At 45.2% G+C, this 25,768-nt stretch overlaps 1 protein-coding gene across 1 annotated transcript in view; it reads left to right on the top strand.

Moving 5' to 3' along the window:
• Positions 1-25,768, top strand: part of LOC131260299 (uncharacterized) — an 88,607-nt gene that overhangs the window by 34,059 nt on the left and 28,780 nt on the right. The window contains exons 5-12 of the mRNA XM_058261995.1: positions 9,494-9,713; positions 9,792-9,931; positions 10,028-10,155; positions 12,165-12,600; positions 12,681-12,808; positions 12,878-13,093; positions 13,161-13,311; positions 13,651-13,726. Coding sequence (XP_058117978.1) covers positions 9,494-9,713; positions 9,792-9,931; positions 10,028-10,155; positions 12,165-12,600; positions 12,681-12,808; positions 12,878-13,093; positions 13,161-13,311; positions 13,651-13,726 — 1,495 coding nt within the window. The remainder of the gene's footprint in view (positions 1-9,493; positions 9,714-9,791; positions 9,932-10,027; positions 10,156-12,164; positions 12,601-12,680; positions 12,809-12,877; positions 13,094-13,160; positions 13,312-13,650; positions 13,727-25,768) is intronic.

Below are 25,768 nucleotides of genomic sequence, written 5' to 3' on the forward strand. Positions count from 1 at the left end.
ATAATCCGTCAAGCTACGTCTTTTTTCTCATTGTTACTGCTTTTCTTTCCATTCTCTTTTCGTGGATGAGTATTCAAATTTACACCACCCCGAGAGGTGTGTTTCGTGGAGAGGATTGATGTGTTATTTATTTATGGTTATTTAAACGGTTTCGGTTGCTGCCAAAACGAAGCGCGGCGAAAAACGTTTTGCCCAAGAAACAATCAACTTTTGTCGCTGCGCCGACGAATGTGCGCTGTCGTCGCTGTCGGGTTCGGTGTGTTTATTTTTAGGCATGCGAAAAAATAAAATATTATAACGCTTGCGGACACTCTCTGGTGGGCGGGCGGGCGGGTGGGGGAAAATGTCTCTTAAAATATCGCAACACAATTACTACCGGCTTAGTAACGCCTGACCTCCTCCGGTGAGTAAGCAATTTTTCGAAGGGTGAAAAACTGGCCGAACTTATTATCGTACCCGAATCCGATAAAGGATTTAGCGCGATACGATACTTTTTTTTTATGTGGTTGCGCTCGAAACCGGAGTTGACGATGGTTTTGCAACGATCGCTGAAGTTATCTGAGCTGGTTTTATCGGAAAAGATAAGAAGGCAGCTTTTGAGTATTAGTTGCGTTTGGGCAATACGAGGTACTTGGAGTGGGTACATTTATCGGTTGAGCTGTATAAAAATAAAAATTGATTTTATTTTGGGAAATTGATTGAGTAAAATTGATTTTATGTTACAGGTCTTACTAATTTTTACTAGTAGAATTTCGTAGACAATATACAATTGGTTTTAGGTAATACAAGAAGTATGTTAAATTGAATCAAATTCAATCCAATTAGAGCGAAACATTAGGGCCTATTACGAGACTCGAACGTTCGAGAATTTCCGACTCGAACGGCACATTTGCATTATGCCTCATCTTCGAGTTTCCGTTCGGCTCCCGTTCGAGAACTTTTTTGTCGATCAAAGTAATCTGTCGAACAATTTGGGAAAAATTGCATTACAGTTCTCGAACGGGATCTCGAATACGACAAATTTGTATCCGTAGTGGTCTAGTGCTACGGAAAGTGCCAAAAAGTTCAATCGAAAAGACCTCACGGGAGTTCCAATAGTAAATTACGATACATAAGATACACTTGAAGTAAAATATGGCGTTTTCATAATGCGGAGGTATCTTTTCGCTTTAACTTGGAGAAAAAACACACACCGAACTATTCACAAATTTTTCATTGTTTACAAAATGCAACAGTCGATTCACACCACTTTGACAGTTGCGCTTGGAAAAAAATCGATGAAACTTTCATCGACTCGAACAAGTGACCGTAATGCAATTTTCTCTAACGTTCGAGTCGGCGGTTTCCGTGTGATGAGAGAGTTATTCGAGTCTCGTAATAGGCCCTATTATTTTATTTGTATTGTGTTTATAGTCGTTCACTTGTCTAGCTTCTATGAGAAGTTATGTTATGCAAGTGAAAATTAGTTCCTACATCTTTTTCTTCGCCGAAGTGTGAAGAACTCATTTACTACTGACAGCATGGACGGACGAAGAATTCCCCGCCGACTTCAACAATCTAAACTCCGCTCCTCTTGTGTGTTTCTTGCCGCCACAGCATTCCTAAAGAATTTCCCTCCCTTTAGTGCTCTCGGGAAGTGCCTCTGCAATGTCGCACAGAAACTGGGTCTGACCTCGTTTTATCTTATCTCTTTCCCCTACAATTCAACCGATGGCGGGTGCGTTCGTTTGCGTGTGCGTTCGTCTCCTCTACCGCTCGGGGCTGCATTCGATGATGGGCGGTTGGTTGGGTGGTGGAAAATGGGCCGTCCTCTGGGGGGTGGTTTTACCTTTTACATCAAATTGGCAGGCCTGCCCTCGGTGTGTTTTTATCAGCAGTGACGTTCAATACACTCCGTGTTGGGGTTTGTTTGCATGTTTTTGTTTTGCTAACAAGTTTAGCTTTAAATACATTTGCAGTGTGGTTTTTGATACTTCTTTCATTTTTGCTGAAGAGTTTTGAAAATAAAACATATAAAAAGTGACAGTGACAAGTTTAATTTTAAATAATTTTGCACTGTGATCTTCAATATTGTGTTCGTTGCTTCAGAGTAGGAAATTATAAACGTGATTTAATATAAAAATTTTGTAGAAAAATTAGATGGATCTAACCCTGGCACTATTACAACCCTAAATTATGCTAGCACACACTACCATAATAGTTGCTCATTTTTGTCTCGGCCCTGTTTCCGTACATACTATAGTTTTATATCTTCATTACACCATCGGTAAAAACACTTATTTAAGCGAAAGAGGCAGACCTAACCCCGCATCACGTGTAGGACATTGTCATCCCCCGGCATGCCGCTATTTGGGTGAGAAAAGGATTCTTTACCAGTTGGGCTCCCCGCCCGAACTTTGCTATTACGCCCCGAGGCGCACGATGTGGACGAATGGAGGCAGTTAATAGTCCGGAGATGGAATGTAACTAGGTGTTCGTCTCGGTACAAGGTGTGCTCCAACGACCACTTTCCATCTTCCTGAACTTTCGTTCCGCTGCCTTCGGTGCGAACCGGTACAGAGATCGTGTATCGCACAGGAAAGGAACCGCAAAACCCCTGTGTTTTGGTCTTGATGCTGTCACACGCGTCTTGCCCCCCGCGGTAACCACAATTTCCCTGCATTCCCTCCCATCTTTGGGTAGTCGGCCCCGTATCAAGTAAAGTAAGCGCCAAGGCCTTGTATTCTGCAACGGCATTTCTCCGTTGCCGCATCCCATTACGCACTGTGGGACACGGTGCCACATGTTGAGGGCCATTATAAAAAGGGTTTAATATTTTAAACTTTTAGAAATTATTTTACAAATGGAAATATATTAAATTCAGATTAATTACATGATTTAATTGACAATTGTCTACTTGGGGTTTAATTAAAAAATATGTTTTTTCATTATGTTATGTATGTGACATAACATTTTTGAACTTTAAATTTCTTCCTTCCTTCTTAATTTTTCAATCATTTTATGAAGAAAAACTAATTATGCTACTCTGTAAAAAAAACTCGTTAGTTTTTTTGTAGAAAACATACTCCGCCCCATCGTAAAATGTGTTTCGAACATAAATCTTCTTCAAACTTTTCTACATTGAAAAGGCTACATTGCGTCGGATGCGAAATTCTATAAGCCCTTATCTGTCTTTTATCGTGGCTCGGTACCGAGTTTGGCATAAATTGCAGCAACCGCAATCTTTACCGTTCACCCTGCAGCAGCCAACCCTGGCGCACCCGCTTGTTCTTTCCCCCTCCCCAGGGTGTTGGGCGGGCGGAGATCCTCGCTTTGCTTTGGTGCTCGTTTGAGCCGGTTTGAAGTGGAACCAATTTAAATGAATCCGGACTGTATCTTCACGGCTGCCACGACCCCGCCGGTTCCACAACCCACCCAGCAGACCCTTCCTCTGCAGCTCGCATCGTACACACGCGGCTCTTTCCCATTTTAGTAGCTATCACTTGGTGGTAGGAGGTTAGGGTGGGGACGGTGGGACTATCGGGGTTGGCGGGTGAGTTTTATGGTCGCGCCGTGCTGATGCGGCGGGGAGGGCAAAATTCACGCAAAAAAAACCCGTTCGTTCTGAGCGCGCGTTAAAGTGTTCCACTGCTTGGTGAGCTAGAGTGAGAAACAAGAAATGAGACAGACGGAGATGGAGCATGATGGGGAAGCTTTTCGCGGTGTGTACGGTTTGGTAGGGGGGGGGGGGGGGGGGGGAATGGGAGGAAGGTAAACTGGTAACAATTCCCCATCGTCAACGTTCGCCTCCCTGCCCCAGGGGTCGTCTTTCTGCAGTGATGATGCCACCCCTCGGTCCGCTCCGAATCTCCCGTACACCCGCTTCCCATTGTCCAAAACTACGTGTCATTAGACAAGCAGCAGCCGCAGCAGCAGCAGAAGGGTGGGTGTGTGTGTGTGCGGTGGGGCGACGCGATATGGCGGGGTGGGGAAGGGAAAGGCGACAGTCAACGTTATTTTTAGCGTAACGTGTTACGTGTCCGCCTTTGCGTCTGGCGCGCTCTGTCCTCTCCGCAAATCCCCCCGCCCCACCCGCCAGTGGGTTATGCCCCCGGCAGCCTCCTGACCTTTGGTAAATTCTCCACTTGCACCCCGCGTTCATCCCCATTTGCTCGCGCACTAACAACCCGTTTGCCGTTTTGTCACCTCGTCGTGGAAATGCGAAAAAGGGGAGAGTGAGAGAGGGCGAGAGCATACGCTTGGGAAAACAGTTTGGGGGCTGGGGAGAGAGAGAGAGGAAAGTTTAATTTGGACGGGCGCCTCCAGTGAAGGAGCGCGGCATGATGATGTGTATGCATGGATGTTTATTGTGTGCCGGAGCGAGTTCTGGTTGTTGGTTTAAAGCAGTTTTTTTTTTTGTAATTCTTGTAAACCGCGAACCCCACTTTCCCCACCCTTCGAAACCTACACGCACGCACACTCGTACACACCCTCCCTCTGAAGTGTTGACGACGCTCCATTTTGACGAACGAACCAACGAGCGTCACATCAATTCGCGGGTTGGTAAATTGGTAGGAGAAAAAAAAAATAACATAACGAACCGACTTCTCGTTTCTGCGGGTTGGCCGCGTGTTAACAGGCACAAGCAGCAGCTCCTGGTACCACCGGTCGGTCCTCCCGCCGGGCGCGCAGGAGTGGCCATGTCGGCTCGATTCAAATTTATCGAGGAAAATGGAGGAAGCCGCCCGGTCGGTGGTGGTGGGCAATAGTTCTTTTTCAACCGATTTCGCGACGTGGAATTGATTTCAACCAAAGGTAAGCGGGGGCTGTGTAGGGATGTGACCCGCAAGAAGGTAGGCATAAACATACACACATACGCAAGCGTGCCCAAAGCCCGTTGGGGGGAGGTCGCGCAGAGTTGAATTGATTAAGCGCCAAAGTTTACATTATTTATGAACGCTTCGAATGGGGTGGGGGGAGTGAGTGGAGAATGAAAACGCCCCAGAGGGGTGAGATTTCGCCGACTCGCGGGGGAGAGGAGGGTTCCGGTTGCCCGTTTTGCCGCAGATCGAGTTTCCGATTGAGACACTAAAGTTGACCACCACCAGCATGGCGATGGAGGCGATGAACGGTTGTGTGTGGGTCTTTTTGTGTTATTATTTGGATTTTCTTCACTTTCCTTGCTTGAATTCCGCCGCAGATGCGATGGCCGATTAAGAGAGCTACCGATTCCAACGTTCGGGGGGAAAGATGGAAGGATTTTCCTGCCCCGGGAGGCGGTAGACGATCCCGTTTGATTGTGATGAAAAGGTTTTTTAATTTTATTATTGCTTTAAACCGTTAGATGATCCCCTTGTGAACTGTCGAGCTGGTCACTCAGGAATTTAATTATTTTTTAATCAATTGCGAATGATTGTAATTTGATTGAATCAATATTTTTCCTTTCCTTTGCCCATAGTCCAACGGATAAAGTGAATCCACTGGTTATGTACTTTATAGAACGATGGAGAACGATTATTGTGTGAATACTAAGCCGAGTTGTTTCATTTTTGTAATCCGGTTTTTGTGGTTTTAACCCTCAATGCCTTCGAATGGTAAACTCGTGCGAGCGCGTGATTCATAAATGTAACACACGCTCGCAGTCGAATTTCTGCTACCTTTGCTACGGTCATGTGCCTGTTTTCTAAATGCCTGCCTTTCGTCTCTCACATCGATACCTCCTCATATCCGTCGTTAACCGGCGCAAAATCGAACACCATTCTATGAATGTTGCGGTCGCTGAGCAAGCTCCCAACAAAGCAACGACCACCGTACGCCGTACTGCCATAAAGCCGCTATCGGCGCGGACCTGCCTTCGCCGTGGACCGCGAACACGTTTTTGCTACACGCCAATCAACACAATTAGCAATTAATCAAAGATTTAAACCGTTCGCCACCGGCTCCGGCGCGAAACCGAATCCATCCGCCCCCCGCCATCATCGTCCGCCGGTGGGGGGTTTGCCATAAAAAGCTAGGCACGGAAGGTTTTGAAGGCAGCGAGACCCCAACGGCACTTCAAACAGACAAAGAGTCGTTGGTCTCGAAGTCCGGGTCGCGCCGGAGACGCGGAATTATTATCAGACCACGCGGCGGAATGAATGGTCGAAGTGTTGTTGGGTGGAACGCGGAGTTTAACGAGGGTGTGTAAGGCAATCAGAGGGACCTCTAGCACCAAATAGTCGAAGGTGGGACAGTCGGTGGAGGAAAGCGAACGGTTGGTTGGGAGGGGGGGAGGACTAAATCTGCGCAGTTTCACCTCTCCCGAGTCGCCCCGCGATAGTTTCGTTGTGGGTAGCCATACCAGTCGTAAAAATATCGCTCGATGGCATTGAGGGGAGTGGAAGTGGAGGGTGTCCCGGGGGTGGCAAGTTCTATAAAAATATGTGCCTCTCGAAGTCGACCGGGCCGCGGGTCGGGCGCCATCGACTGCTGACGGGTGGCGGAGTCAAATGGTGCGAACACACTCTGCAAACTCGCGGTTCCCACTTGGGTTTCGTTCCATTGTGGGTATGGTGGTCGATTTGTCGCGTGATGTCGCGTTTTTTTTATTTACTTAACCCTTTGATGACAAGGGAATGCCATAGTTTTTGTTTTGGGCTACTTGTTTCGATGTCAATGAGCAACAATAGCAATTTTTGACAAGCGTTTAATCCAGATTCTTACTGGTTTAATTTTAAATTCGAAGAAATACCAAGCAACCAGTATATAATCTTAGAGCTAGGGCAGATTTGAGATACTTGCCCTAGCTCTAAGATTATATACTGGTTGCTTGGTATTTCTTCGAATTCAAAATTAAACCAGTAAGACTCTGGATTAAACGCTTGTCAAAAATAGCAGTAGCACTTGATCTGTAAACAGCCATCTTTACAAAGCTCAAACACAAGCAGCTTCAAGAAACAGACAAAAATTATGTTCCAACAGTAATTAAAGTACTTTTTCTTATCGCTCTTTGTAATTTCTATGATTGGCCCAAACATTTATTATTTTATGTTTCTCAATCCTCAATAACGTTTTCCGTTTTAGTTTTGTTATTCTAAAACGGAATGGTAATAGGATTGGTTAGAAATTGATCAGCAATCTAATGTTGGTATCAAAAGCTTGAGAAACATTGCTTGCTGAATCAATAAAGTTATATTCTTACTGTTACCGTGCGTGTCACCGCAGTTTGTGATCGTACATTGTCAATGTAATTAACGTTTTTTTAATGAAATAATCGTTAATAAATTGTGACATTTGTTTTGCTCTCATCTTTAGAGTTTTCCTTCAGAGGTTAAGCCAAACTGGAGCGGTGGTGTGTCCGGCTGCGTCCGGACCGGGTCCGGTTTATCAATTTTGATTTGGTTTGCGCCAGCTTATCAGTGGACTCAACGTTTACTCTACTTTTTTCTGTCCTTGCGTTGACTCTTTTTTGTCGTTTTATATTTATATTTTTACTACCGTCCGCTTTATCGCCATTCCATTCGAACTCGTTCCTTTTCTCTTTTTCTCCTCTTGACGATCTCGCTAAACCCGTGACAAGCATCAACCGCAGTGAGGCGGTTTAAATTGGCAAATTCCACTAACGCCCGGGGCACAAATCCGTTTGCCTGGACTTCCCCAAAGGATGAAGAGATTGTAATGTTGTTTAGGTACGGAACGGCAAGTCACAAACAGCAAAATAACCAGTTTTCATTCTAATTACATCACGCGGTCTTAAGAGTAAAAAGTTTCCCTAACATCTTGTTTTACGCCTAGCTAAATGTTCTAGTCAATACGTCTAATTTGAGACTTGTCTATACGAAGTTCCAACCCTCTAATGATTTCACAAATTATCGACGACGCGACCTTACCAGTGAAATCATCTTCGTTTGGAATAAAACCAGTTTTCGTTCTGCTCCAAACGATCATTAACTGTAGGATTTTTCTCTATTCAATTGTAGTTTTCGTCATCTTTGGAATCCACTTTGGACCGGTTTAGTTCGGCCCTCAGTTCAGTGCTGGATCGTTATTTAATTTAGATCTTCGACGGGCAGTGTAGAACATGTTTGCCCTCGATCAATATGCTTTCGACCGAAGCGTAACCACCCATTTCCTGTTGTACTGAGCATCGAGATGGATGAATTGTCCGTACGCGCTGGTGTAACGTTTGATTAGACGTAATACTTCCTGTCTTACTTCCTTCCGGGCGAGAAATAGAAGATCTTGATGATTGCCTTCAGTCTACTCGACCACGATGATGACACGAGTTTCGTTATGCTCGTGAAAGTTGTCTTGGAGAATCAACCAGAGTGTATAATACAACAATGTAGAAATAATTGATGTCTTTCCATTACACTCTTCTATGCCTTCAACTCATCTCTTCGATACAAAGGTGATTGGATGAGTGATAATGTTATTGCTAGGGCGTGCAATAACCTAATCAAGAAGTGTCCGTCTTGCTTTGCTTTCCACAAGCGCTAGGAAAAACGTATCAACTTCGTCCAGGGCTCAAATGTAGAGTTATTAATTTATTACGTTACGTTTTGTAGTTGCATCGTTTCAGTTATGATGCGCTCGACGATGCGGGAAATTTATGACCAAGACCAGCTATTTCTTCACTTTGTATCCATTTTTATAAATTCCGAGCATATGCTTTCTCGTGCCGGCATCGATTATGGATGAGATGTGTCTGCCTAAAGGAGCTAAATTGATTACATCAACACGGCTCTCGGGCGTTATGGTATACAATCTGTGGCTAGTTGTAATTTATAAATTGAATCGTTTATTTGATTTATTCCACCTTCCCGGGTTTTACTATAAAATAGTTTTTCTGCTCAATTCATATTAATTTCTGAATGAATGTTTCTTCAATATGATAACGAATTATAAGAGTTCAATTGTCTTACTTCGTAACTCAATAATCTATACAATTTCGTCGACCTGAGCTCTATCGGTCGAAAGTTTGTTGCCGATACCTTTTTTGAGGGTTCGCAATTATTATTTTTTCTTTGCAACTTTTTGGAGGAATCTTGATTGCCAATAATTAAATTGTAAATCAAGTTTCATTATCTCGGCTGCAGCCTCGCGGGGTATGGTTTGATGACGCACGGCAAAAAAGCAGCACAGGTGGGCTTTTTCTTGGGAGGGTTGGGTTTTTCTGCCTCATTTTCATATCAGCGTGCGTCGTCGCGGTGACGCATCTTTGGAGGGCCGGAGTTCCGGCGATATTGATACGTGGAATGACAGTGACGTTGGGTGTGTCGTTCGATACCGCATTGATGCGTCGATTAGATTTTATGAAATGGAGTGTTTTTAATTAGATGCGTTCGATGCGTCAGTACGTTTGCCTTTTGTTTCAACGTGGATGTTCGATCGGTTAGAAGAATGTTGATAAAAAAAATCAGGAAATAAGAAAAGCGATGCTTCGTATGTTATCACCCATTTGTTTGCGGTACATCTTTCAAACATATCGTTGACGTTTTGGCTAATGAATTGCTTTGATTTCGTTCCGTTTCAGGCTCGCTCAACACCGGAAGCTCACCGCAAGTACCAGATCCGAAAACGCCAAAACACTCAGGAACGGTCGGCCACGTTCGTGTGCTACACGTGCGGCGCCGACACGCCGTCCTCGCAACTACGCTTAGTGTACTGCTGCCCGAACGCCGAACGGGAACCGTACTTTCCGTTCATCAAAACCCTGAAAGCGCCAACCAATGCTAGTCCAATAAGTCCACAAGGTGCGTAGCAGCCGCAAACGCGTAAGCAGCTCAGGTGAACGTTGAAATAACGTGTTTCGTTTATGCTTCACTTTGCAGGGATGGTGCAAATATGTTCCACGTGCAATAAGAAAAATGCCCACCGAGCGGAAGGGGGCATCGTGAGCAATGTGGATGAACGTTATCCGTCGCCGACGAAAATGACGTCCAGTGTGATAAATGAGGTTGTACGGTTTAAGGTAAGCATGGTCCGGACGGTCGCGCCACGCAACGCGCGTGATTTGGCACGTGGTGTTATGACGGTGACTTTTATTTACGCTTTCCTCTACTTTTAGCCTTATGAATTTGCCTCCACCCTGTCTGGGATACCGGTGCGGGACCAGAAGGGCAACCGAAGAGATTCAAGACCAAATACACCACCACCTCACTCTCAAGGGCCAGTCGAAAATGGCCACGGTCATCAGTAAGTATACGACGAAAGGGAACCGAGACGCGTGTTGCACTGTTTTGAAGGGCTTGCAAGAATATACAATGCCTTAGGATACTGTTTATAATCTGAAGAATCGATTAAATCAATCAAGGAGAAGTCAACTGGAATGTATATAATTGTATGACTCGTGCTAATCAAAAAGATAAGCAGAAGGATTGAAAGGTTAATTAAAGGCTGAAACGGAATTAATTTGAAAGGTTAATCGGCAAGAAATTTACAGCTTTGTCAGGCTATAGAACTGAATAGAAAAGACACTCTAAAATCCAGGGTGGCATTCCAACTTGAAAAGTTAGATAACGTTGCAAGATAAAAAAAATCAAACTCTGACCAACATCTTCTCGCACATCTTGTATAAGCTGGCAACTTTTTTTTATATTACGAGCGGATTCGAATCAATTAAATCCGTCACGTCCGATACCGGTAGAGATAGCATTCCAATACAAATGGCTTGATCCACTTACGTTGGTAATTCAATACACCACCATTACCTTATCACGTCGCCTTAGACCCTAAAATGCAGCTATCTGCCACCGGCTCATGCCGACATGCTAGCTATTAGATAAACGATTTGTGTGTGTTCCTTTATCGGTCAACTTCGTAGCTGGATCACGCAATTTCATCCAGTTTTGGGATCATACGTGCACGGGGTGGTCCGTAATCTTTTACCAGATCGGCTCAAGATATCCTCCCTCTTCAGGGGTTGTTATCACGTCCGTTTCGCTTCTTTAATATCAAATCACAAAATTGAAATATAGCTCAGCGCCTCTTTTATGGCTATTGTTTTTGTTGCACGGTTTCTTTCGGGTTTCTTTCCCTTTACCTTCACTCAGCTGTGCAGAAACGAACCTTGTGGGGACGTTTTTGGAAAATCCAGATCGTAAACAACGGCCATCGCGAGTGTCGGACGGTTTGCGAGTGAAGTTTGCGGTAGTATGTCAACGATTACGTCACTGGGCAAGAGGATCGCGCGCGCCGAGCGATACAATCAGCTCGCTTTTTTTCCTCTCCATTCTTTCGTGACGTGTGCGAAATTATTGCGCTAACAACCTTGAACAGCTTGCGTGTGTGTGCTAAGAAGTGACAGAAATTGGTGGCCTTTGGCAACAAGCCCCACACGAGGTAACAAATTCCACCTTCTTTATTATTATTTTCGCGCGAATAGCGAAATTAGAGTGATCGTGCTTTGTTGTGATGTGTGATAAGCTGGAGGATGGAAAGCAGATTTTCAAATTATCACCAAAACCAGTACAAACTAGGTAGGAGCTGTTTGCATGGGCTCTGTGCGCTGTTTAGATTTGGTGCGGTGGTTGGGTTGAGGAAAACAACAGGAAATCGGGATATTTTCGTGTTGGGTGTCGTGTGATAACGAGCTCGTTTGTTGCCGAGCTGATTGACTCAGATTAACGATTGATCGATTGGTTCTACCGGAAGGAATTATGGTACGACATCTGATCAGCGATAGTGTGTGAATGTTTAAGATCCTGTGCCTTCAAAATGATGATAATTGTTTGTTTGGATGAAATATGAGGTATTATGACATAGTCTTGTCATAAAATTATCGGATCTACAGAGTGCGTGACGAATTTTCACAGTAAATGTAAACAAATTGTTTCGCAATTTTTCGACACAGTATTGAGATAGACTTACCAGCTTTGAAAAGGCTTTCCTGTTTGGTATTAGAAGAAAAAAATACTAAACGCAACGATATCAAACTAAGCGGACAACCGATTAACCTCCGTCATTTTAGTTCCACGCTAGAACAAGTGTAAAGGATTTGATTCCATCGCTAAATGTATCGGAAAGATAAGTTTATAGGGGTTTTCAATGGATAGGGCGACTTAAACTTCGAAAACGACTTGTTAAACCAGCTTAGGTCACTGTCAAACACATGATTTAGTCAAATTCAATTTAGAGTGTATCTGGTTTTTAATTTTTGGATTAAGCTGACGGTGTTAATGAGTTCTTCTTCGACTTTCTTCCAGATGTTCCATTTGTAAGAATACATTTCCCAGCCAATCGATGGAGTATTTGTCCACCAGTGCCGAGCATATGAATTCGCATGCAATGCATTTTCCCTGCCTCAAAGGCAGCAACGATCAGAGCCGCGTGCTAGCCTGTCGGAATTGCGTCGACAAGCTGACCATCCAGTGGGAAACGATGGATGCTCAGCGTGTGCCACTCGAGCACCGGAAGTACGTCATCCCGTCGCCGACACCGAATTCGGCCTCAATATCGCCCGGTGGTGGTGGTGGTGGTGGTGGGAGTGGCAGCGGTAGTCTGGTGCGCACGCAGTCCAGCCTCGGCGGTACGCCTCCATCGACGCCAGCCTCATGCGCGCCAAGTACCTCCGTGTACTGTTTCATCTGCGGGTTGCACTCGGAGATGATCTTTGCCCGGTTGCTGTACGCCATCAAGGAGGTAGCTTGAAAAAAGAACCAATATTTTGCGCCAGGCACTTTGGATACTAATTTCGTTTGTTTTTTCAATTCTATTTGAAGGGTTCTCGGCCTTACTTTCCGTTCCTGTTAGAACACAAATCGCCACCCAATGCCGAGCAGCTGCGCAATGACAGTTCGGCGTTGGTATGCACATTCTGTTATCACTCGCTGCTGAACCAATGGCGGAAGTACGTATTTATGTGGCCTTTTATGCGAACCGTTTGTTGTAACACATTTTTGTCTTTACTACCTTTCAGGTATGACGCTCAGGGTAATGTTCTTCCTCCGACCGAGCGCAAGTACAACTTTCACGACTACTGTTGCCACTTGTGCGGCATCACCACGTACCGGAAGCGGGTCCGTGCGCTCCCGATTCGGGAGTATCCGTTCGTGGCCAATCGCAAGTGCGACGGCATACTGCTTGAAAATGGGGAGTACGCGGTGGTGTGTTTAGATTGCTACGAGAGTTTGAGGTAGGAGCGATTAGTAAAAAGGGTAGTGCAAGGATGTATTTATTAAATTTGTTTCGTCTCTTTGTAGGCAACAATCGGCCGAGTATGATCGGTTCGGTGTGGCCATCGAAAAGCGAGAGTACAACTGGGTGGCACAGCCACCGCCACCGGAGGACAGCCCGGAAGTTTCGGTAGCGAGGCTGCCGAGTGGCGAACGTTCGGACAAGGCGATTAAAAATGTAAGTGCCTTTAACAGTAGATTGCTTGCTCGAATGCTTTTTAGCAGTCCTTTTGACCTCTCTTTTACAAATCCTTCTTCATTTTTGAAGATTTTGCGAATCCATAAACGACTAGTTTTTAGTATATTTATTGACTTTTTCTGAAATTTCTTTGCTAATTTAAATTTCATTTAGTTTTGTATTGATGAGTTTTGTGTTTTAGTAAATATTCCGGAATTTTTGAGGTATGAAAAGAGAAAAAGGTGTAGTGGTCAAAATGTCTACTATTTGGATTCTAGTGTTAAAATGGAGCTTTTTAAGAAAATAAACCTCACGTTATTTTTCCTTACCCCTTTCCAGTCTCAAAGCGGACTACGTGCGATGCCAAATAAGAAAAATTGCTCGACGAAAGGCTCGATTGATAAGCGGGAAGCACGTGAGTACCTTGGTTATTTTATATCAACCCTATATTTAGCGAACACAAATTTAAAGTGACGTTGTTAAAGAGCTTCAATCAAAAAGCTTCTTTATTCTTCGAATAGTACGGCGAAAGTTTCACTTAATTCGAATGCAACAACTTGCACCCAGGACTCGTCCTTTCCATCCTTTGGTTCGTGTTCCGGACTGAGGCTTTCCAAAGGATATTTGTCTGAACGCAAGATGGCGCCACCGAACCCTCGAGCAAGGATACAACCGTCGGTGCAGGAGTTTGAGCATTCAGTAGTTCCTCCATTCGGGAGGGGGGGGGGGGGGGGGGGGAGTTCAGAATTGACAAGGCCTTGCGAATGTGGGTGTGTACGAGAGTGTATGCGTGACTCTATTCACTTAACCGTTCAAAACCCCAACCAAATAACCACTTCACGCTTGATCCTTCTGCCACGGCGGTGGCTTCTTCGCTCCAGTGGATCAGTGGCAGTATATATAACCGAAACCCACCCCTCTCACCTCTCCCTCGGACCATCAGCGCCCCCCGTCTGGCGCATAGGCAGGCGTGCGCGTTAGTCGCTGGCAGCAAGAAGGTCGCTTCCGAAGAGCAGCGTCAGGTCGTCAGGATGAACCTGGTTCACGGTGGCGTTGTTTGTTTTTGTTCGCATCCCGTTTGCACTGCACTTTACACACTGTTGGTGTATGTGTGTGTGTGTACGCGTGTCTTCATTCCTCTCTCTGGCCGATGGTAGAGGATCCTTTGAAAGTTCTACTGTCAAGTGGGAGGTGGTAGGGTCGACATCTAGCCTGGCGATGCTCACCTTTGAAATGCGCATGTGTCCACACGACGACGACGACGACGGGGTTTATTACACCTCTCGGCGCTGCTCTTACATGCAACACTTGCCATCGTGCCCACCGGATGACGCCTCGGACGTACACACTGCTGTGTGTGTGTGTGTGTGTGTGTGTATGACTGTTTGTACCATTTCCAGCACCTCGCGCACTTCCACTTCTTTCGGCCGGCTCCTCCCGGGCGCTCTGTTTCGGGTGTCGGAAGAGTCTGCGCAAATTACTCCGAAAAGAGTGTACAAATTACCATAAATTGGTAAGAAAAACCACAACACGAAATCGGATAAACGGGAAGCTTTAGCGCATTTTCTCCCCCGCGGCTGAGGCGCACGGGCGGGTGGGGGCGGGGAAGGTAGGTTGGGATGTTGTCGAGGCGTTCGTGTGGTTGAGGCAATGATGGGCAAGTAAAGGTGGACTACATCCGTTTGATGGTTTCTCACTGAGTTAAACAAACAATGCATAAATACATAAACGAAGCCATACACACCAACACAAGTGGCAAATCACGAGTGCTTGGGGGAGGGGGAGGGTCGGGTGAAAGAGAACCTATAGCATCGACACGAACACCGTGGAGCGTATAACTTTTCGGATTTTCAACCTTATGCCTCTCCCGCCTTATGGTTCGCCTGCTTGTCGGTGCAGGCGGGGGATGTGACGCGATGCTGACGTGGTGAGCCGTTTTGTCTCGGAATCAGCTCCATTCTTCCTTCCCCCCCCCTAGCCCGAGCGTGTCGTCCTCCCCCTTGGGAGGTCCTGGAGGTGATGAGGAAGATCGATTACCGACGTCGACGGGGCGACCGTTTGCTAAGAAGGAAAACATCAACTAATTTGTGTAGATTGCGTTGTTATTATTCGTTTGGCGAAGTAGGTTTTTGTCGGTGGTTTGATAAAGTTTATAATCTACCCCATAATTCGGCCTCTTTTTCTTCGGTTTGCTCCCTTTCGCTCGCCTGCTTCCATCATCCTTGCGTAGTAGTGTGTGCTGAATGACAAATTGGTATTATTTTCTGGAATGAGTAATCCGCCTTTTCTTGATCCCGTTGACTAGATCGTCCCTCTGGTGGCACGTTTTCCATCGATGTAAGATTGAGATTTATGTCAAAGAAGAGGTGACACCTCTCATTAAAATCTATCAAAATTGGTTTTCTTTTAGTCGATTTATTCAATAAATCCTAACGATCTTTTCCCCACATTGTGGTTACATTTTTAACAGGTGTAAAGTCGGTTATTATGAGCACATTGACCAGGAAGCAGACGAAGGATGTTGCGTTGATACAATGAAACTACATTGAATGATAGCTGCTGCTTTTTTTCCACCCCAATCTTCTGACGTGCTGCCTGATGAAATGTGGACGATGTCAAGCAACGAGACGGGTGTCTCTGCTAATAGAAAGGCGGAAAATCATATCGCTTGCAAGGTGGTGGTGGTATTTTGCCGCATGTGGAAAACGATGCGACACAAATGCGACCGCTCCGAGGGTGGAAATGATGGTGTTGATATAAAGAAACCGACGGTGAATCGGAGGTGGTGTATCCGTACGTTGAGGAAAAACGAGAATATAAGCGTGTGGATAAATATTTCACTCGAATCGTTTCCATCCAACGTCGAATGGGACGGACGAATCGGTGCGAGGGAATTTCGGGAAAATTGGGAAACTTGAGCTACACAATCCGCCCAGAGCTCTCCTCCACCCAGCCAGACGTTCATTTTGGGACCGATTTGCGGGTGGCGAACAGCCGACGCGGGGAGATTGTGTTAAAAAGGTAACGTACCAGTTTGGTGAATAATTTGTTACATTTTATACGAGGTGCGGTGAAATGCGACCGCTGACGTTGTAAGCGCGTGCCTCGCCGAAAAGGACGACGCGACGATGCGAAGTGTCTCGAGGTGCCCCGAGATTGTCATATGAGCAGGGTGGGGAGAGAGAGAGAAGGGAAGCGTGAGGGGGTGACCATTTAGCAGTCTCATCCGTCCATCGTTCCCAAGATACATTCGGTCCCAACCTAGTCGTTTAGCTTTTCGCTTATTCCTCTTTTTCGCTTACCGTTCCGTTTTTCCTCAAGGATGTTCCTTTCGCCGTTGTGGCGAGTCACTTACATCACTCCCCAACTCGGAAAGGACAGGGGCATCCGGTGGGCAAATAAAGTTGTACCGGGGAGGGGTTGAAAAAACCCCAGAAAAGGAAACAACCATCCGGTAGAGCGAAGCGCGGCGAGACGAGATGGTGTTATTAAGAAGACCATTTCCTGGCCATTCCCCATTGTGTGCTGACAGGGTGTCGCAAACGTTCCAGTGGGACTCCTCCTGATACCACCATCGTTTCCTTTACATGCACACACCCACACACAACCAACACGCATGCACACATACACTGGTTTCTGACACCGAACGCAAGTGTACGAATTTCGGTGAAGAGTCACAACTTGTGGGTTTTTGGGTAAAGAATCATTTAAAGAGAGGGAGGTTACGGGGTGGCGGATTTTTCGGGTTTGTTGGGAAAATGGGCAGCTGTCTTACGCTTGGAAGTTTGTTGCAAGGATATACAGCCAGTTGGAATTACTTACCGTTGAGAAATTTATCACACGAAACGGAATGTTTGTTCCCTCACAACTACTGGATGGAATGTTTAAACTAGGTTAGTTCAATGGTTTGAGTACTTAAAGTTTACTTATCACTATTGATTGCAAGTGGGTGTGTTTGGTATGCACAAATAACTTTATTTTAAGTGGCATTGAAATGAGATTATCATGGAATGTTCTAACTACCATGTGAGGCTAATGAAATAGAGTCGTACTTCCCGGGCCTCCCAAGGATTCCTTCCTTCAATTATGCCCTTCTATTTTTGTTTGGCCACTCCAAATCACACACACACACACTCACCCCGACACAAACTCGTACATTCCATCGAGGACGAGGGGATAATGCGTCGTTGTGGAGGTTCGGTCTTATCGATAAACCTTGGATCTTCCCGACGCCCGACCTCTTCCGGGGGCGAACTTTACGAACTGCTGCTCTAACGCTCAACGCCTAAATCCGTATCCTCTTCCGGGCTTGCCAAACACCCGGCTATGGCTATGTCTCACTGCGAGCCATCCACAGCCAACCGAATGCCCTAGTGATTATGAGCGCTTTGGTGTATTTTATTGGATTTGATTACGGTTCACGCGGCAGTAATCACTTTGTAGCTCGGGCTCGACACGTTGACGGCTGGCGAGAGACGGGAGGAGCAGCGTGTCGAGAATTAGTGCTGATTTTATCGGATTCCCGGAGTGTACCCGGGCTGGAGCTTCCTCCCCTTTCCTCCCTCCCGGCAAACGGACATGGCGGATGCGAAGCCACAGCTCCGTCGGGAAAAGCAGGACGAGGATGGTGATGATGCTATCGCTGTATCGCTATATCCATTCCCGCACCAGCTAAATGGGTAATAGGCAAAGGCGTACAAGGAATATCGAAACTGCGGTATGGTTTGATCATCAACCGAATGGACAAGTCGTGCAGTCGTGAACCACATACAAACACACGCACGTTTGCACGTCCCACCGTAATGTTTTCATTTATTGGCTGTACAAATATCGCAACATCGCGTCCTCGGGCTCGATAAAACGGTCTCCCAAAACTAGACGCTGATCCGTGAAATGGTGCGTGAACCGTAAAGCGGAACGTTAGATTATGTTGTATTGGAGAGTAATAAGCGCTTTTGGGGTCCTTGTGCTTTTAACCGGTTATGGTAAGTTTGTTGTTGAACTTACCTTAAATTTGCCCAACAATTACACTTATTCTGTACAAGTAATTAATTGCAGTAAGAAGAGAAACAAAGATGTACACCAAATTTATTCCAATTTTTTCACTACTACTCGAGACACGAAACCCTGCGTGTTTCTTTACTGAAATCCTCATTTATGCCACATCTATGTGAAATTGTCAGTGATTATCCTTTTCCCTAAAAACTCTTGCACACCTGAGCAATGTCTGCCAAGGTAATACCAAAGCAATACTTGACAACCTCTGTTTTTCTGTCAGAATAGCTTGCCTTGGCATTGCTCATGTGTGAAGTATCAGCGCAAGTTGTCGACAAGTTGTCGACGACAACATTGTTGTAAATTTCATTCTATACTCGTTTTTACATTAAAAATAAACAACACCAGTTGTGTTTGAATGCGAATGGTTGTTTACGCTTGGTATACTGGTTTGTTTACCATTTCTGTACTAGGTAATATTGAATTGTCAAACATTGGCGAGGTTGCAACCAAAATTTTTTGGTTGAGCAAGATTTGGTTGCAAATTTTTCCGACAGATGGCGATACCATAGAATCTGCATATTGGCAGTGAAAGTTGGCGCCAACATTGGCAATGTGTGCAAGAGCTTTAACAGTTCTTCGAAACCATGCTCTAGTTCTTTCTCGTCTTTCCCACCGTTGTTCCTAAATGCCCTTCCAATGATTACCTCCACCGAGGAAAGGTTCGGTGAAAATAATCTACCTCGGAAAACTATTTCATTTTCGCCAAGAATGTGTGAACGACAGTACATTTTTTTTGGTGTGCGGCGGGCGGAGTCCATTTCGTGTTCATGCTCGCACTACTTCCACGGGTCAGGGAATGCTTTCTTCGTGTGTCTAAGTGTCTCAACCCCTTCTGCGAAAGGCGAAAGGTGTGAACTAACAAAACCATTCCTGAATACCTTCGCACCCCCACACCCGCCGCCCTACCGGGAGCCAGAACCACCGAGGTTTTGCACCTTTTGGAACGTTGAATTCCTGCGCGAATGGAGTGGGAAAACGCCCGCGTAAAGGCGCACGGGAAAAGGATCGCTGGAAATGAGCAAACGCGAGAGAGAGAGGGTGTAAGATGTGCTTTGTGTGAAAACTCTTTGAATGAAGTTCAAAAATGTGGGCTGTTGCTACCGGACCTGGTGGTCGGATGCCCGCAGACACCACACCGCAATGATGATAGTTTTGAGCCGGTGAAAATCAACTCCGTGCAGAATTGAGGTCTACAAGCTACTGACACTTACTGCTGCTATATTCTGCTTTTCATTGTGATTTTCATTCCTTCTGGGTTTTGAAATAAATTCTCGTTTATTGCATCAACTCCGTCATATAGTTATCGTTCATGCAATTGTGTTGCCTTTAGTATCTGATTTAATTTAGTCTATCGTATGTCATATATATTGTAGATCAAACATTTTCCTTTCATTGAGCGTTATTGCAAATTAAAATCCCAATGAATTGAGAATCACTGACAATGTCATCGTCGGAACACAAAAGATAATCAAATCAACAACCTTATTAGTTTGCATCATGTGTATGTAACGGAGATTCCAAACCGGACAACATTGTCCTTTCGGAGGACTGTCCTGAGTGGAAGTTTGCCCAAGAACTGTGCAAAAACTAGTTCTGATGACACACCGATGAGCCTTCCAGTTATGAACACACACACCGTAATGTTATTTCTGCTTGTTGCTGCTCGACCGGTACTATTCCATGGTTCGGTGGAATGCAGTGTTCCGTCGAGCATGTGACAGTCTTTTAAGTGGTGGTTATTTACTTTGCAAAACGTACTCCTGACAGAACGTTCCGATTCCGCTACCTCGATGGTTTGGCTCTCTGCAGGAAGCTATCCATCATACGACACCGAGCCAAGCCAAGCCAGGGAGTGGAAGAGTGAATAACCAACGGAAGTGCAGCGATCCGAGCGGAAAAGGAAGCGTTACGTCTAAGGACTTTTTAAACTCGTTTCGTTTTCGTTCTTTTTGTGCTGGTTTGCTGCGCTGTCGTTACACCTGCATTGGTTTCTTGGCTTATTGGGTGGTGGGGTTTTTATTTTCCCTCGAATCTGAACCGTGGATTACATAGATTTTTGTTGTAAACTGGTAGGCAATCTGGATTCTCAACATTGTACACAAAAACTCACGTGGTATACTTGAATTCCAACTTGTACTGACGTACTTCAAAAGGGAGAAAAGTGTACACTATCGATCTTGTTTAAGGATTCTGCTAGATACTGTTGTTCACAATTGCTATTCTGGATTTGAAGGGTGTCACACAAGTGCCCTGAAGCGTGATTTTTCAGTAAATACATTAGATACAGTGTTGAACTTAAGTGATATTTCGTAAATATTGTTTATTTCAGTAGCTTTCCGTAAAGGAAACATTTGGGTAAATTATTTACAGGGTGGCATCGTAGAAGTGATACACTTATTTGAGTGTTTTCTGAAAAACTTTTTGTGTCGCATACATGGGTATATTTTGATAAATTAACATGTTTAAAATTGATGTACAAAACGTACACTAAGTGTTCAGTTCAGTTTTCTAGAAAACTACAATGAGTTAGACTTGCGTATAATTAAATATTTAACATTTGCAAGGTCTGAAAAACATTCAGATTAGGCAGACTGTCTGTCTGCCTCAATTTAAGTCTCATCTCAATTTAAGTCGATTATTTGTCTTCCGGACCATCAAGCGATACGAGGAGACAGGCACGGTTATTCTAGAGAAGAAACCGGGTAAAAAATGGAGAGTCCGGTTATTTAAGATATGGGACGAAATGCCGGATGAAGTTGTGCGTGCGGTCTGCAACGACTTCCATAAGGTTCTACGGGCCGTTATCAAGTGCCAAGGTGAAAGATTTGAAATAAATTACTTGAAATGCAAGTTTAATAGTAATAGATGTTATTTAAATTGTTTACGAAGATGTATCATACCTGGTTTCAATTTTATTACATAAACAAAGTGTATCACTTCTACGATGCCACCCTGTAGAATGTAAAGGAATCATCTAATCGTACCAAACCTGACATATATTCTATGAATAATTACATGTCCCACCTAAACCTCATGTTGATCATCTACATTGCAACGATGCAACTGAACCCGATTTATCTGTAGCGAAACCGTTGCTGATCGAGATTTTTGTGAGAACCATCTCGATTAATGGGAGATGGAATTCGGCATTTCATTCCATTTTGGCCAGACATGTGACACTGGGCCATAAGAGTCCAGAGGTCCACGGCAATGGAAGCCCAGCCTTTCGACCGTGTCAGCTACAAACTCCTGATGGAATTTGTTGTTTAGGCTGTTTTTGGTTCGCATCTGGGCTCGCACAGACGTATCCTGGATTTCGGGATTCGATTTTGGTGTGCCTCGAACAATTGGTCACGCAATACGGGAACCATCCGGGACACACCCCGCCGTCCAAATCGAATGTGAATTTGATTTGAAAATGGTTGCGGGAAGAAATGTTTAACATTTTACCGTTGGTTAGAAAACATTTGAAATAGGAAATTTTGCGTCTGTTACGAACGTTGCGCTGATATCGTTCTTTTAGAGAATTCCAGAGAATATACATTCAATCATGGTTGTTGCTCGTGCCACCATTGAATAGTACCTGGTATCGTATGAAATGCCGTTCTCGGAACTTTGCAATCAGTGCCATGTTGTGCATCGTTGCATCCTGACGTGACTTGAACCGCCGGGCGCTGGACTATTTCGCCGGAAACGATGCCATCGACGACGACGACGACGGTCCCGTCGAATGGAATCTTTTGTGTAACTGCGTGTGCACACACACACACACACACACACCCGTGCCCGTACCTCAGCACGATTGAAGTGATGCAAATTCGTAAAAACCTCGTTGTCATGGCGAGAGGCAACCCGTTCACAAGAGCACGACTGGCTATGCCTCTGTAGGATGATGATGGCGTGGCCCGTTTCCCGGGCCGACCGATTGATCTATGGAGCGTGTGCACCATCAGGGGGGACGCAGGAAGCGCTTGGAAGGCGGCCGCCGTGAATTGTGTCCGGCCGATGTATGCTGATGGTTGATTAAAATCGTTGGCGTTGGCGTTGGCGTTGTATGGTTGCGATGGCGAACATCAGGGTCCTTGTGCTGCGGACCGAGATCGATCGATGCTTTCGATTCTGATGGATGGATGCGGTGGTTCCTTTCCCGGGACCCTCAATGGAGGGTTGGAAACCGTTGAAAAAAAAATCCTGAAGCACCTTCTGTTCTGCTTTCTAAAAATAGGCACTCGGCTGAGCTTGTTCTGGGGTTCTCTGCGCAGGCTTGCATCCGATTTGCATAAACTTTCCGTTGAGCCGCCGGTTTTTAGAATCAACAAATTCTAGCTAATAATACTGGGTTTGAACTTTGGCGTAGAGTGTTGTGCCGTAGTTCCCTGAAGTACTGAAATGTGTATTAAAAACTCAGTACACCCCCCAATGGCTATGGGGGGGCATTCGTTTTCAGAAGGATCCTGCATTCGTGAATAAATAGACGTGAGTCCTCAATCACTTTTCAAAATCATATTTTTAGATGGCAACGTTCCTTTGAATCAGGGTTTGGAACCCAATTACTTACAAATATAAATTTCTCCTGAACTTTTCCTCTTCTGTTCCAAACCATAATTCACCTTTCAATTCTATGAAGTCCAACAAAAGTCCCCCAGTACTTCAGATATAACTATCCCATTTAGTCAATGCTTATCCATTTTAGAAACGGATAGGTATCGATACATTTTTCCAGCCACAAAAGGCGCAACTGACGAACGTCTCTCTGCCCAAGCATTGATCACAACATGATGTCACCCTGTTTTGCCATCCGGCTACCGAACGGCGGTGGCCAGGTTTTGATCGAAGACCTCCCCGATAAAGGGAGTCATTTGCGCTTGATTTGATCCGACATAATGCGGCTGGCTTATGAACTGAAACATTTAACTCAATTTGACCACAAGGAAGAAGTCGTCCTCTGGAGCCGGAGGTGGTGTCCGGGGCAAGAACGCCGGACGTGTCGCAATCAGGGTGAAAGGCTAAAACGTGCGATAAGAGCGTGTTGTGTCTCCGGAATGTTCGGTTCTGCATGGCATCGGGTGAAGAAATCCAGACCGGTACAATGTACATTGGACGACATTGTCCTTTATTTCGCTCACTCATGTGTCGTATTTGTTGGATGTTGCGTATTGATGCCTGGTCCACTGGTCCAGCCAGGAGGATGGACTTGGCTCGTGCTGTTATGTTCCGGCCCGTTTCGATGCCTTTCCCAACCTTGTGTGCTGCTTTTTCTAGGGAGAACTTCCAGGTCAGTTGCTTCTGTACTCGTTTCCGACGTCCAATGGTCACCCTAGTCGTCAGTGTTTGCCAACCTTTTAGTGGAGTTGTTGCGAACTTTTCCCTTAAACTTCCCTTAAAATGCCTACAAATAAGCGCAATTTTCTCTGTTCTTTCGAATGATCCTCATTAGAAAAGATGCAAATAGACTTAACATACAAAACAAACAAACTTTGATGGATGGCGTTCGAGAGCACTGGTCGAAATTGTACCTTACCTTACCGTCCGGCAAGAAGACACTCTTTCCTCTTTTTACCGATGATGTCGTTATCGTTCCCGTTTTGTTCTGTGCTACATCCTTCGGCAAACACAATCACACACACTCTTCGTCCTCCCGTCCCTCGTTGGATGCTGCTGCTTTGACTGCCCACGTACGTAACCTCAATCCTGTGCCAGTGAACCGTGTGTGTGTGCACGTCGTCAAAGCGGAAGCGTCCTAACTACCGGGGAGTGGAGAATCGACGGGCAACGAAGTTGTTGGGGCTTAAGGTGATAAGCTCAAAGACCAACAGACCAACACTAAGTAGCGCATGACTGACGGTTGATGGTGGAGGAGAGAGTGGTTCGATTGGAACCCCGGAACCACCTTCACCGCACCGGAGGAAACAATCGTCGTCAATTCAATTAGGCGACGACGCAATAGTGCCGCACGCCATCGATCCCGAGCGGTCGAGGCTCACAGGTTGCGATGGTGACCGATCTCGGGTAGGCACAATTTAAAAAAAAAGAACTTGAAACGAACGTGTCCCAACGAACTCCCATTATCTGTCCGATGTCCTTCTTATGTCGCATGTCAGATTAAGGATGGCGTTTGGGTGTGGGCAGATGGAAATCGCACGTGCCGGTTAAATAAGCCGTCCACCAACGCTGTCATGTCAGTTTCCCGCATGATGCATGTCGGGAGTGGGAATGTCAACCGCTTCGGAATCTGCGTTTGAAAAATTAATTATTTCTTCGCACAACACAAAAGGTATAACATTTTTTAAAAATTATGCCTGAAGTGTTTATCATCCAACTTTTTACAAAAATCTCACTAACTGTCCTTTCACGGTAATTTTTTGATAATTTTTTACATATTTTAGACAGTTTTTTAACAACTCGCTGTAGTTGATATTCAATTGTTGATCCCTTCAATATCCTTTACTCTCCGAATAAAAGTTTTAGAGCCATTTCACTACCTACTTTTAATTTTAAGGCAAATAAAACTACGAATGTTCCTCTATAAAAACATATACGTAGAAAGAGATACCTTTTCGCAGACGGTGGAGAACTATTTTAAAGATCGAAAAGCGGCGAGAGAAACGATGTGAAACGATAAAAAAGATCCTAAATCCGATTGTAGCTTGAACGGTATCGGTATTACCACAGCTCTCTAAAGCAGCTTTTCCGGTTTATTTTCCACTGCTTTTATCGCCTTCGTTTTTCACTGTTTTCTTTCCTTCGCTTCGTATACTTCAAGTTTGCTTTCTTACCATGCTTTGATTACCTTTATCCTTCCTGCACTCTCCCGTCGGGATAAACATTGTCCAAACGGACGGGGGAGGGAGGGTAGATGGTATGTTTTCCCCGTTTTTTTCCTCGAACTTCCTCCACCAAAAGGACAAACTTCATTTGCCCACTTATTGGCATAAAGAATGTCTCGGCCATTCCCTGGCTACAATACCAAAGTGCGGGCTTGGGGAGTAAAACAGAAGGAGCAAGCGACGGAAATAGCTGTAGTACATTATATGGCTGTTGAGTAAATTGAAACATTGTCCAGCTGAAGTTGCTACCAGCGGATTCGTGGGTGTGTGTGTGTGTGTGCATGGTGGAGATTTGTGAAAGTTTTTCCCGTTCCGTCGGTCGACGCTTTTCTCGTTTCAATCCAACGGCGGGAGGGAAGGAAAAAGGCAAGGGCAGTGCAGTGACGTACATTAGACCGTTACCGAAGGCTTGGTGGTGTTTGGCGTTGGTTTGAACAAAGTTTTCATGTTCGTCTCAGCGAGCGAAGGAGGTGGTGAGGAGTGAAGCCTGGCCGTTTTCGAATGGTTGCGAAACGATTGCTCCCGGGTGTCCCATCGTCTCGGCAACATCGGCAACTCGGGGTGGAAAGCTG

This window comes from Anopheles coustani, chromosome 3 (assembly GCF_943734705.1).
Source record: "Anopheles coustani chromosome 3, idAnoCousDA_361_x.2, whole genome shotgun sequence".
In the NCBI taxonomy this organism is placed as follows: Eukaryota; Metazoa; Arthropoda; class Insecta; order Diptera; family Culicidae; genus Anopheles; species Anopheles coustani.